Source organism: Patella vulgata, chromosome 9 (assembly GCF_932274485.2).
Source record: "Patella vulgata chromosome 9, xgPatVulg1.2, whole genome shotgun sequence".
In the NCBI taxonomy this organism is placed as follows: Eukaryota; Metazoa; Mollusca; class Gastropoda; family Patellidae; genus Patella; species Patella vulgata.
Genome location: NC_065887.2, coordinates 19,824,648 through 19,838,005, shown reverse-complemented (window position 1 = coordinate 19,838,005; position 13,358 = coordinate 19,824,648). Strand labels below are relative to the sequence as shown.

Here is a 13,358-nt window from a genome sequence, read left to right as displayed (position 1 = left end):
CAAAACAGACCAGGATTGTATATGAGGCTGTACAAACAGTACAGTTGCACAGACCCCAAATATTTTATGTTAACCTCCAAGTAAAAAAGAAATTATGCCTTAAAAACCAAGGAAAATTCATTTCATTATAAATGTGTCTAATACTATAGATAGATTATGTTAAATTAAACATGATTTTAAACATATTTCATTTTTGTTTTGAAAATAATAGCTGAAGTGAAAGGCACCCACAATCTGATTAAAACACAAATCCTATTTCGTTTCGTTTTTTATAGTTCAAAATTTTGTTTGTCTCCACAACACTAGGATCTGGAAGAGTTGTTATAATATGTATATAACAGGTTTTCTAGTTGATGTGAGGAATTAGTCAGTGAAACGGTCTGTTTCCGCAAGTTCTTAGCGTGCTCTGCATGGAACTGTGTGTTAACCCCTGTGTCTGATGTCATAGGGTCAAAAGCCACTCATATGACCCCTGATGTGACCTACCAGTACAACTGGTCAGATCTTCATGTGTAGGCCATCGAAAGAATAAAAAAACCGAAATGAAATATAGATCTGTATTTTAATCAGATTGAGGCGGCCAAGAAATGTTATACAATTAGCCCTTTATCAATCTTGAATTTGGCCCTAAATTAGACAAATTTATAATTTATTGATTGTGAAGGCAACAGGAAAGACAATGTGATTGGTTTATAAATTATGTCCATGACTTTCGATTCTTCAATGGAAATTTATTGGAGTTGTCTCCCATTAATCAGCTCTCATGGTGATCAACACGCCTCTAGCGACAAACAAATCAATTATTTGTAGATTTTTCATTGGTGTTGATTTGAATTTATTGCCATATTTTAAGAAAAGACAGAAGAAAGGTCTTCTAAATCAGAATAATTTTGAAAAAAACTCATTTGTTTTCTGTAAGTGACAGTTACAGTAGTCTTGGTTCTGTTCTGTTCAGTTAATTTCTACAGATGACATCTTTTTAAATTTGTTGGATGTTTGAAAGAAAAGATTAATACTATTAAGAAATATAGTACAGTTATTATCTGATGGAGAGACACATGTGTTGAAACAGTCAGGTTTGAGATGTCTTGCTGTCTTGCTACAATTACCAGCTGAGTAGTAATCCGAATACAACATTAATAAATGTTAAATATAATTTTTCTCGTCAATTAATTTGTCTAGTAACTTTGTTGGATATACATTTACTCATTTATTTAGATGAATGTTAGACATATCCAAATCAACAAACTACTATTTTAATAAAGAAAAAAAAAGTCATAAAAATGTCCACTATCATTAAGAACAAGAATATTTTTCACCCCATAATTTTCTTTTTTTTGCTTGCGATTAATGAGGCGTTATTTTAAATACTAAAATACTACCATGTCTTTAACATCTGTTAATTTGGTTGCAGAAAAAATTATGTTCACCTAAATTGTTCTTCTTACAGTGTCTAGGCCCACCTAATTAAATGTTAACTCATTTGTTAAAAGATACCTTCCCATGTAAACACTGAGTGATTTGATGATACATTTGGATTAAAAACATACTTAAACTAATTAATCTATCAAAATTTGCTTCAAATCCCTCTCAAAACAGGGGTTGGATGGCCGAATGGTTAGCATGTGAGCTGTAGTAGGGTCGCCTGCCCAATCTGGTGGGTTTCCTCCATGTTCTCTGTTTTCCTCCCACTGCTAAAGACTCCTATGAGCAAGCGAATTATTGAAATAAAATTTAACCATATTTTAGTCCCGAAATGACCTAGTTTGTGTCGAGTGGATGTTAAACCCCATTTCTCTCTCTCTCTCTCCCCCTCTCCCCCTCTAAACACTGTATTCGCAAGGAAATACCCCAAGATATAAAACATATATTTTTAGAAGCTGTGTTTGTCCCGTAACTTGATTGAGGGAGGGCCAATTTTCAGAATGTACTTGTCATTACTTACTGAATACAATACATATTGAAACCTAATTAAATTCTTGGATTATCTTCTGCCTTTTTTTTCCGCCGGTTAATTGCAGAGTCTGTTTGTTGTTTGTCTAAACCCCTCAATGTTCCTAAAACCACTTAGTCATTTGATCAAGAAATAACAAGTGCACCCTAAGTCAAGCTGGCAGACAATAAGCCGTCGGGCTGACAGTTAGTGATAGCCTGACGTTTTTGCCCATTGCTTTCCCCATGGGTGTTTTTCAGGGAATCCAGTACTTTTCTAGTAAGATTTGGTGTCTCTACATTCCATATATACCAAATTTGCCATACTTTTATTGGAAATAACTACTCTGTAAATGCTTTTGTGGAAATGTATCTTTAAGACTTATTATAAACCAGGGCTTCCACTTCAAAATTTTCACTGTCAGTCTTTTTTGATAACGCATGAAAACTTTGCAAATTAAATTCATATTTCAATTTATTTTTAATTTATTGTAGGGTATCGTAAATTCACATCTACATGTATACCACTTGTCAGCATGGTGTGCACAAAAAATTATATATTGGACTAACAAATAAAGAGCTGAATCAGCCAAGAAAATTCATTCTAGTAGCTCACTTACGACAGATAGTCTTCAGAGCGAGGGAAACTAGTGCCCCCAAGAATATCTTTGCACTTAATAATAGTAAACATATGCCCAACATTTTTACGACACAAGAATTATCAATATTGCTATAATTTTTCGGTAAGCAAGTTTACTAATCTCTCGCTTTTATTTCTACAATTTCCACAAAACAGGTAAAACAGCTTTCTTCTAGAAAATCTTATGACACATGGGTTTTCAAATCAGAAACTATTGACTATCAATGGACAAATTCACGTCATTGAAAAGATTCTACTTACCATTAATGACATTCATCATTAAATATCAACACAACACTCAGTATGTACCTGTATGTGTACATTATTGTCCCCCGCCTTTCGAAGAAAGCAGGGGACTATTAAAATGGGTTCGTCCGTCTGTCTGTCTGTCTGTCCGTCTGTCTGTCCGTCACACTTTTTGGGACACAATAACTCTCTTCCTAATTGAGCTAGAATGTTCAAACTTGGTGTATGTGTTTATTAGGTCAATGCCTTGATGGAGTTCGAAGATGAGCATTTTCCGCTTATGGTAAGCAGAGATAAGCAATTTGATTGGTTGATGCTTTGGGACACGATAACTCTCTTCCTAATTGGGCTAGAATGTTCAAACTTGGTGTATGTGTTGATTAGGTCAATGCCTTGATGGAGTTCGAAGATGAGCATTTTCCGCTTAGGGTAAGCAGAGATAAGCAATTTGATTGGTTGATGCTTTGGGACACGATAACTTTTAATTGAGCTAGAATGTTCAAACTTGGTGTATGTGTTTATTAGGTCAATGCCTTGATGGAGTTCGAAGATGAGCATTTTCCGCTTAGGGTAAGCAGAGATAAGCAATTTGATTGGTTGATACTTTGGGGCACGATAACTCTCTTCCTAATTGAGCTAGAATGTTCAAACTTGGTGTATGTGTTGATTAGGTTGATGCTTTGGGACACGATAACTTTAGTTCGAATTAAGTGAGAGTGAGGACACTTGGTGTATAGCTTTATTACATCAATACCTTGACTTAGTTCGATAATGAATATTCTCTGCTGTCATGTCATGGCTGAGTTCAATGATTTACATTAGTCGATGCTTTGGGACAAGATAACTTTGATTCTATCTGATGGAGAGTGCTGAAACTTAGTGTATAGTTTGATTGCTCGATACTTTTGAAAAAAATAAATGTGCGATTAATAAATATGTGTCATCTATTTATTTTTGGATTTCGGCGGGGGACATCAGCCTCACTGTTGGCTTGTTTTGTACAAGCTGTAGAATTTTATTGTTATTTAGCGGAGGTCGATCATAGTCATGTTTGAAAATTGAGTTTTGAAAATACGCTAATTTTCCGGCATGCAAAATAACCGATGGATCATATTTTGTTTCTGTTTTTTTCTGTTGCCCTTGTTCTAGACTGATATATACGGCCGCTATGGAACCCATATACACCATTGTTATAGCCTTATCAGCAGGGCTTGACACTGCCGTCAGCCTCGGTGGAGGAACCAAAATAAAATGAGCACAAGTCGATTCAAAACATTGCCTACATGAGCGCAACAAATACCAACATGGTGGACAATTCATTGTCGATTCGCATGCAAAAACTAAAGAAAATTTAATAGCCTAAAGAGCTTGTTATCACGAATTCGTAAATTGTTTATTATTATTAAAATAATGTAGCCTTGATTCCGAATGAAGAAATACAAACGTTTTTATCATCTATCAGTGCTATGTCATTTATAAAGAGCAGACGAATTCTGAAAGTGGAAAAACCCTGAATTATTTACACATCCGAGTATCTCCGATTTAGCCAATTCCATGATGCGGCGATTATTGTTTCAAAGTAAAGTATTGTTTAAATGAGGGCGAATTTATTTTAACATTTTTTTTAAAAATTGAGATTGAGATTTTGAAGTAAATATAAAGTGACCGATGTAGGCTATTGTATTATTACATGTATATATGATGGATTAAGTCACAGAAAACATTGTGTCAACTCCTACGCACACTCGAAAAATAGACAAAGAGTACGATACTTTATAGTGCTTTTTGGCATATCTAATCGATATTATCGATTTATATCGATATTTCACCCAGCTCTACCGATGATATAGTAATACTTTTAACTCTCAATATGGCTACATGCCGATTTTTTATATATTTTTTAGAATAAAAAATCGTACTAAAAACGGTACGTTAAGAATTTTATCCCCCGCCCCCTTAACTGTAGGGATTCATTATTTTTGTAAAAGTAATACAAATATTGAACGTGATGTGATAGTCAGGCCTGTAACAACATTTTGACTGAGAAAAAAGATCTACAGTAAACAGATTTACATATTACATATTAAAACCTTCTAAATAAGCTGATAATATCTAATTCATGACTTGGCCTTGGATTTTCAATTTTTAGTCTTCGATCAAAAAAACGAATTTTGAGCCCTGCTTATCAGACTTATAATAGTCCTTACCTTCCGAGAGCAGATGGTTTATGTGATGTGCCTAACCTTATGGTTTTTCTCTGGGTCCTTCAGCTTCCCCCCGCTGCTGAAGACCCCTACATGAAAGTACATTATTGAAATAATGCCATATATATGTTAGTCCTGAAATGACGTAGTTTACGTCGAGTGGACATTAAACCCCATTTCCTTGTGCTTAGAGCATGGAAGAACGATTAAAAGTGATTAATATCATTACTGCTACTATTTCTTCTGACCATACATCTAAAACTTATTTCTAAGTTCTTCTAACCCTAGATTGAAACTAGGACTCGCAAGCTATAGATTCAGTCTTGTCAGATGTATTGATTTTTAAAGGAGCTAAATCTCTATTCTTTGGCACTTAGAAATAAACACAAATGGATCACACTGCATTTTTACTGTAATTTCTGATCAGTAATGTTTGGCGAAATATGTGAAGAGTTCTAACTGAATGGTAGTGTTTGTCATCTGCTTATTCTAGTCTATGTCAGGATATGTTTAGCCTCGTTCATCAAGTTGCTTTGTTACAAATGGCACTAAAAAGCATTCTGGCACACAATTTGTGTGTCAATTTTAAAATTTTCATTTTGTCTTCAATATTGGATATCAGAAGTCCATCTTTTCACAGTAAGATAACATTAATGTTGATTTAAATTGACCTGTAAGCCAGGTTGGCAATGTTGAAGACTGTCGATGATATTGTGTTAGAGACTTGCCTTCTTTAAATATTGAAGGCTCAAACTGATGCACTTTGACACATATTCCTGAAGCAGTGAAGCAATATGGTCCAGAAAGTCCCCACCCCCACCCCTGCCATTGCTGCACTTGGGTTTTTGATGGAGTGTGTCTATTTATGTGGCAATTACCCATTCAGCTATTTTGAATAGCCTCATAGTTTTTCTGCAATATTCTACTATTCTGATTTATCGCTCATACTGAATTTGCGTGTTGTGATGTAATGTAATGTAGCCATGATTGTCATTATACACTTTTACGTTAACATGTTTAGAGCTCAGGTTAATTTATTTGTTACATTGTAATGGATTGGCAGTTAACCATACTGTTAACCATTCATAATTTGGGACAGGAATCATCAGTCAGTCCAGCAGTGTTTGAATGGAATCAGGTCTAATCCCTTCCATTGTAGCTTAGGACGAGAAAATCCCTTCCATTGTAGCTTAGGACGAGAAAATCGTAGTATCTAGCGAAGAGGTCAAGATTCAACCATGCTTGTCTATAAAAGGAAACCAGTTTCTTAATATAGTAATGGATATGTCTGAAAACATAGATAGATAGCAAAGAGATAGCCAATTAAAAATTGTTTTAATTTCTGTAAAAATTGGTATCAGATGAATTTATTGTTAATAGACAAATTGCTTTATCTTTGGCAACTTGATGCCTTAGTAAGTGTGCTCAGTCCTGTATTGTGATGTATATGCATGAAATTGATATCCATGTTTGAATAAATATTTTTGACTAGCTTTGTTTGACTAGCTACATTTGATACATTTTAGCCATTTAAAAATGGAATTTGGACTCCAGAGACATCTACATTTTCAACATTAAAAGACATTTAAAAGCTGTTTTGGTTGATGTGTTTCTAAAAGGGCTTTAAATACATGTATCTTCTTATTCAGAAACACTTAGATGGAGATTTGTTCATAATATGATGTACCACAGGGACAAAGCTACAGCACTTAATGGTAAAATTGACACCGTTGAAAAATTGTGCTACATGTACATGTAGATTATACTATTGCCAAAATTTTGAATGAGGCAAAATAGGGTATTTAACAGTACAATGTCATTACATTTGAGTTTTAGAAAGAATCGCCTTTTGTAGGATACATTGGGTGTTAGTTTTTTTTTTCAATTTGTAACTGAATAATTGATAGTATTTTAAAAATTGAGTTTATATGTCACATTTATTCAAGCAAATTACTGTGCTTAAAATTATAATTAAAATTTTTAAAAAAATGCTTAATTTAACTGACAGACCTTCAGCAATTTGTGTTCTTGTATATTTTGGTACATTACCTATATGTTTTCTGGACTGTCATTCAAATTTGAATAAAATCCATATCATGTAGAAAATGTAACATGCTATTGAAGACAGTTATATGAAAGGATTTCCATGAACTCTTTTTAGAATGATCAAAGTTCAAAGTATGATATATTATCATAAAAAGATAAGTTAAACACGCATGACACGATATACATTAACAACTACTGACTCTGTGATGATATCCAGCAGAAATCATAGAAAGCCTTTAATTTCCTCCGTCTCAGGAGAGCTTAAGTAACTGCAGGCACGGTCTTTGTGACTAAAATCTTGAGAATGGATGCCTTAATGACATCCGTTAATGAGTAGGAAATACTCTCTGTGTGGGAACTTAACTAATTAATACAGGTCATCTCTTTTAGAGCTGAAAAAGGTTTGCCATATTGTGATTGCAGTGTGATGTAGGGATTATTTGGGATTGGGTTTAAAGTAGCATCTTTCAAATAAATATTTTTGTTATGAACGTGAACAGCACATTTATATGGGCAATACCATATTTCTGTATAAAACTGTTACTCCTAACTGCTAAATGAATTTAAAATAATAAAAAAAAACCAACATCATAAATATTTTTGTTATGAACGTGAACAGCACATTTTTATGGGCAATACCGTATTTCTGTATAAAACTGTTACTCCTAACTGCTAAATGAATTTAAAATAATAATAAAAAAAAAAACCCAACATCATATATATTTTGTCTCAATAGACCGGAAGCTCAGTGCGCGGGGGTGTACATCAAATAGCAACAAAACCAGCCCCAACTTTTCTATAGTAAAATTTTGCGTAGAATACGATGCCGAGTGGTAATCAGTCCGCCATTGTTTTTACATATTTTTGAAACAGGTTTGGAAGTGTTTGCTAAGACCACCTAAAGATACATTTTAAATATTCCTATTATTAATTAGAACAGGTTTCGCTTTAGATTTTAGATTTTACAGAGACATTTATTGCTTTAAATTTTCCTAGTGCTAAAACGGAAAATTTCACCTTTTGACCTCCGGGATCACAAAGAACAATGGTGAATTTAGCAAGTTTACATTTTTATTGATACACGAATGGCTGCCCATTCACTTTCAGTGCAAATGAACTCATTTGACCTTTGACCCCAAATATCTTGAAAACGCCCCAACGCCAGACTGATTGGCACCAGACATCATATTCTACGCGAAATTTTACTACAGAAAAGTTGGGTCTGATTTTGTGCCCATTTGATGGACACCCCTCCGCACTGAGCCTCCAGACTACAATATTCATCCAAGGTAATTTAAGTGGGAGCACGGCCACTGGACTCTTGACTAGACTGTCCCAGGTTATAAGCACAGCATTTGCCACAGTCATGAATTTTGACCCATTTACACACTGAAAATTGTATGGAACAGTTCCAGGTTACAGACTGAGTGCTAATAATTTTTCTTTTGGAAATCTATGAAATAGATGGCCAATTTGTAAAGCTGAATTTTCATTTAATTGGTCTATAACTATGCTCTTTACGTATCTGGCAGTGTATCAGCCTTCAGTCAAATACTTCAAGGTTTAACCTTAAATAATTCTAGAAAACAGATTTTATGTCAAAATCAACAGAGGGCCATAATTCAATAAAAAAAAAGTAATGGAATCCCTAGAAACCCGATCTTGATCTGTAACTCTGCTTTATACAGAAACCTACAAAAGTTCAATCAAAAATCTTAAAGTTACAAGAATGATAGACGGATGGACAGACAAACAGAATGAAAACCTATGGTCCCTTCCAGTTTTACTAGCACGAGACTAATAGTAAATTAATTGGTTCCTGACTATTCATGGTTTTACGCGTGTTGATTGGGTGATCAAGATGTCTGTACATGTAGGTAGATCATCAAAGAACCCACCATAGCTGTAAATGTGTTCTGTAATCTTCGTCACACGTCTGAATTATAAAAGTTTTTCTGGCTCATCATTGTATATGTATATTGGGCTAGCTATAATGGAGCCAAAAAGACACAAGCTTTCCTGCGCCATATTTAATCCATTCTACATTCACTTTTAATTTACATATTTTAAACGATCTGCTAGAAATAACCAATAATAGTTGTTTGAACCTATTGTTGCATATGTCAAATGTTGATGTATTTGAGATGCTGTCATATGTTATGCATGTGGCTTCACTTGACCATCTTCTCTGATATTACATACTCTAATGAAATGAAAAAAATTGAAAAATATTTTCAAATGTGCGTGTACATGTAAACAGTCATAGATCGGATAGTTTCAATCTGATTGTGTGTGATTCGTGTATAATGTATATAATCAAACTAGCTTCATGTATGTTTTCATTGTATGTGCTCTAATTTAATACAAGCAATTCCAAGTCTGGTTACATTTTGATAGAAAGGGAACTGTCTTATCAATCATTCCAGAATTTAAAATATAAATTTATGTCATGTACTGTCTGGAAGTTAGATCATTATTATGTGATTTTTAAACTTATGTATATCTTGTACCATATTCTGTTAAACATGTAACCGTCGCCTTTGTGATAGTAATATGTTATAGCCTAGTTTTAAAGTTTGGATTCCATTCTGCCATGTCAAGGTTTCAAATTCCTCTCATCGATTTATTTGTTTGTCGTGTACACCGACTTAGAAAAACACTGAACCTTGGTATTTAAGAAACAAGAAACTAGAGGACATCTTGGTTACTCAGCAAGTCGCACAAGAAAACAATATGGCTTCCAGATATAGAAATTACGTATAATACTTAGAAAGAAGCTAAAACTGAAATTAACGTCTTTTTCCCAAACACCATTTTTCTTTTTTAACAAGCACCAGAAGCGCTGTATCTAAATTACCACGGAAACCACCACACATAGTTGGGCTAATTAGCAACAAAATAGCCGGCAGGCAGTTTTTCTCTTGATCTGCTTCTGCCTTTCTTATAATCATCATTTTTGAATAAATCAGCTAGTTTTGTTGTAAGTCAGATTTCTAAGATCTTAAAAGAAGATCTGATAAACTTATATTGTTGTTGAAGATGTTGAAAGTTTCAATATAATAAGAACAATGACAGTTTTCTATCTATTCTCCGGAAGCTGGTAACGATTTTCTTAACATCTATTCATCACCATAACAAATTACAAGACTTTTTAATCTTTCTGCGAATATATTTGTATTTATGTGAAGAATACAGATTTTCTTTCCACTGTTATTTTGAATAGATGATTACAGCTTAATGTCTGACTTGGTATAATTGGAACTAAATTTTAGCCTTGAAATTTTAACATACATGTACAATACAAGTAGTTTATACCGATGAAAAATGGTGGGATTTTTCCCAACCATCAGTTTCAGAAATTAAATTCCCTACTGAACATAGACAAACTAGAAGTCATATATGAGAAAATATTTTCCTCAAATCATTGACTCAGTCCTAGATATACTTACACCAGTCCTTACAATTTTTATTAGAAAGTAACTGTAATAAAATGCCAAGTAAATATTACTAATCGAAACAAAGACAGGGTCATTTCTCGTGTTAACCATGCATTGTTGGCAATCGATAGCATTTGCCTCATGCTTATTGTTTTTTAAAATTTGACTGAGGAATCAAAACTAATCTTTAAATAGTTTTGGTTTGATTTCTTTTGTTTCAATGAGCATTTTTTTTAAATGTTTTCAATATTTTTCTCTTTTCAGACAAATTATTTGGCAGCTGTCGCTCAATTGGTCGAATAAGTCTGGGAGTAACCTATGACCTCAGCACTACTGAACTTGAACAAGTGGAGGCAGAATTACAACAACTGAAAGATGATGGTTTCACATGGAGTGATGCCTTCACACAATGCATTCTACAAAACACCCTCCTCGCTTTCGCCAGAAGCGAAAGTATCAACCTAAAGGAGTTCTGTGAATTTGTGCTTACAAAAGAAAGAGATTCTGAGTGGTCGAATGATGCCCGAAATGAAATTGCAGCAGTATTAGAAAAACTCCTGGAATCCAGTGAGGGTGACAAAAGCCCACATTTCCAATCCAGGGCAGATGACTCAAACTTTTCCTGGGACGATTTACAAACAAATTCCGATAAACGTGATGAAATTGTGGAAGTACACAAATACTTTGATCAATCAAAAGGTTTAAAAAGGGACTCCTATTCTGAATATAATGACATACCTTACAACTACCTCAGCAACAATTCTCCTGATACAGAGGTAGAAAGTAGTAGATTAGGTAATAGAGAGTTTGAGAACCCTGAGGAAATTCAAGCCTATTTAAGTCTACTTGACAGATTGTCTAATTCAGCTAAATCTTCCGAATTTGATCAATCTGCCTATCCTCAGAGCCAGACTAAAAGTAATGCAGAAGAAGTTGGTTTAGAAGCTTCCATGAGTGGTGGTACGGGTGGTCATGGTTATGAAGGTAGGTTTCAAATGGGTAAGCTTACATGCAGATTTTGAGACCATACAGTGTCATACACAATCAAAAGTGATCAATATTTAAATTCTGAAAATTTAAAATTTACATTATAGTTTCTTTTGATTTCAAACTGCCATCTACTTTAGATTTAATGAAAATTTTGCTATGTTTTTTCACACAAAGTCAGCCACAAATCAGCCCATCTTCATGCAGGTTAATTTATACTTGGATGTGCTTAATTACATAATAATACTGGTACTAGTCTTTATATTAACATCATATATATATATATATATATATATATATATTCATAATAGCACTAGTCTTTACATTAAAATCATACATATTTTTTAATTACTGAGATATGAAGTTTGAAATCTATTTATAGTGGCAGACAGCCATCCCAGATTTCTCTAATCTCCTCAGGTTTAAGAGAGATTGTGCAACTGGTCTCTTTTTTATATAGTCGTTTGGTACCAAAGTATCTCAAACAATTTTATTAGTCAGCTATTATTTAAAAAGTAAAAGAACATATAATAATATGTTCTTGGTATAATTGTCTTTGCATTGCTATAGGCATGTGATGAAATCTTTCTAATTCGGTATATTTTGATTTGATTGTAATGTGAAGACTCTAATAAGTTTTGAGCCCCTCGGATTAGAAGAACTCTGGAATATGAAGAACATTTCTTCAGGGCAAAAGTGCTTCGGTGCATAAATATTATATATTATTATAGATATGAAACCTGCATTGTACGCAATCAATTGAACAAATTTTTAGCAGTAAATGTTTTTTTGTTCACAAATTTACCTGGAAGAAATTAAACTTACGTAAAATACTTTTTTAACATTCAAACTTCTTAAGATTTGCCGCAAGTGGAATACAACAATTTGCAATCGTGACTAGAAAAGAAATTTTGCAACGGTAATGCTAAAGGTTAATAATAGACCATGTTTATTTGAAGAATAATGACGGGGCGACGAGAGGAAGATTACAATTTTTTACGCTATTATGAGGATTTAATCATATCAGATTATATCTGATTGCAGGTAGCCTTTTTTTCAAACTGACTAACTCTTAGTGAGATTTAGATCCGAGTCTCTTGCCAGAAGAGAGAAATTAAATGCGATATCATTTTTTTGGCTAGCAGATAATTGAAGAGAATTATTTGCTTGATTAAATATGAGAGAATTTTTTCCTACTCTAATTTCAGACTCATTAGATGAATCGGAGAACTCTGATGATATTAATATTCCATCGCAATCTGACAGTGAAGATCTAACAGAGGGAGGTAAGTCATGTTAAATCATTAAGCAAAATGTAATGACCTGAAATCATTACCATTACATAGACTTATAAGGTCTATCTTTCCAAAATTGTATCAAATATTAGAGAAACTGCTTTTATTTTATATGAAAGCTTATTGTTTTTGTTAAAGTTATTATTATCATTATTTTTTTTTATTTTTTTGTATTTTCTGCAAATCGGATTTCTCAGGTCAAACGTTGATCGCGAACGATTAAGTTTGACATTAGGTACTTTTTTTGAAAGTTTTATCAAAATCGGTATATGCAACTTATAAAATGTGGAACAGAAAATTTTGCCCGTTGGCCGATTTTAATAATTCCTTTTTCTTTTTAAGATTCTTGACAACGTCGCGAACATCTGACATAAAGTGATGCCTGGTTAAAATATCTCGTTATAACCCAGTCAGTTGTTGGTCAATTTGTTTTTTAAAGTGATGTAATTAAATTTAGTTTTTTTTTTTGAAAAAGCCCAGAGCTATCAAGTCTGGTCAAATTTTGATCAAACGATTAATTCGACCAGTGAGAGCTTATTTTTAAAGTTAAGATTGTTGACAAAATCAATAA

General features: G+C 33.4%; 1 protein-coding gene across 1 annotated transcript in view; it reads left to right on the top strand.

Annotated features, from left to right (window-relative positions):
* LOC126831999 (receptor-type tyrosine-protein phosphatase N2) overlaps positions 1-13,358 on the top strand; it is a 155,545-nt gene that overhangs the window by 39,757 nt on the left and 102,430 nt on the right. The window contains exons 3-4 of the mRNA XM_050562676.2: positions 10,770-11,489; positions 12,701-12,778. Coding sequence (XP_050418633.2) covers positions 10,770-11,489; positions 12,701-12,778 — 798 coding nt within the window. The remainder of the gene's footprint in view (positions 1-10,769; positions 11,490-12,700; positions 12,779-13,358) is intronic.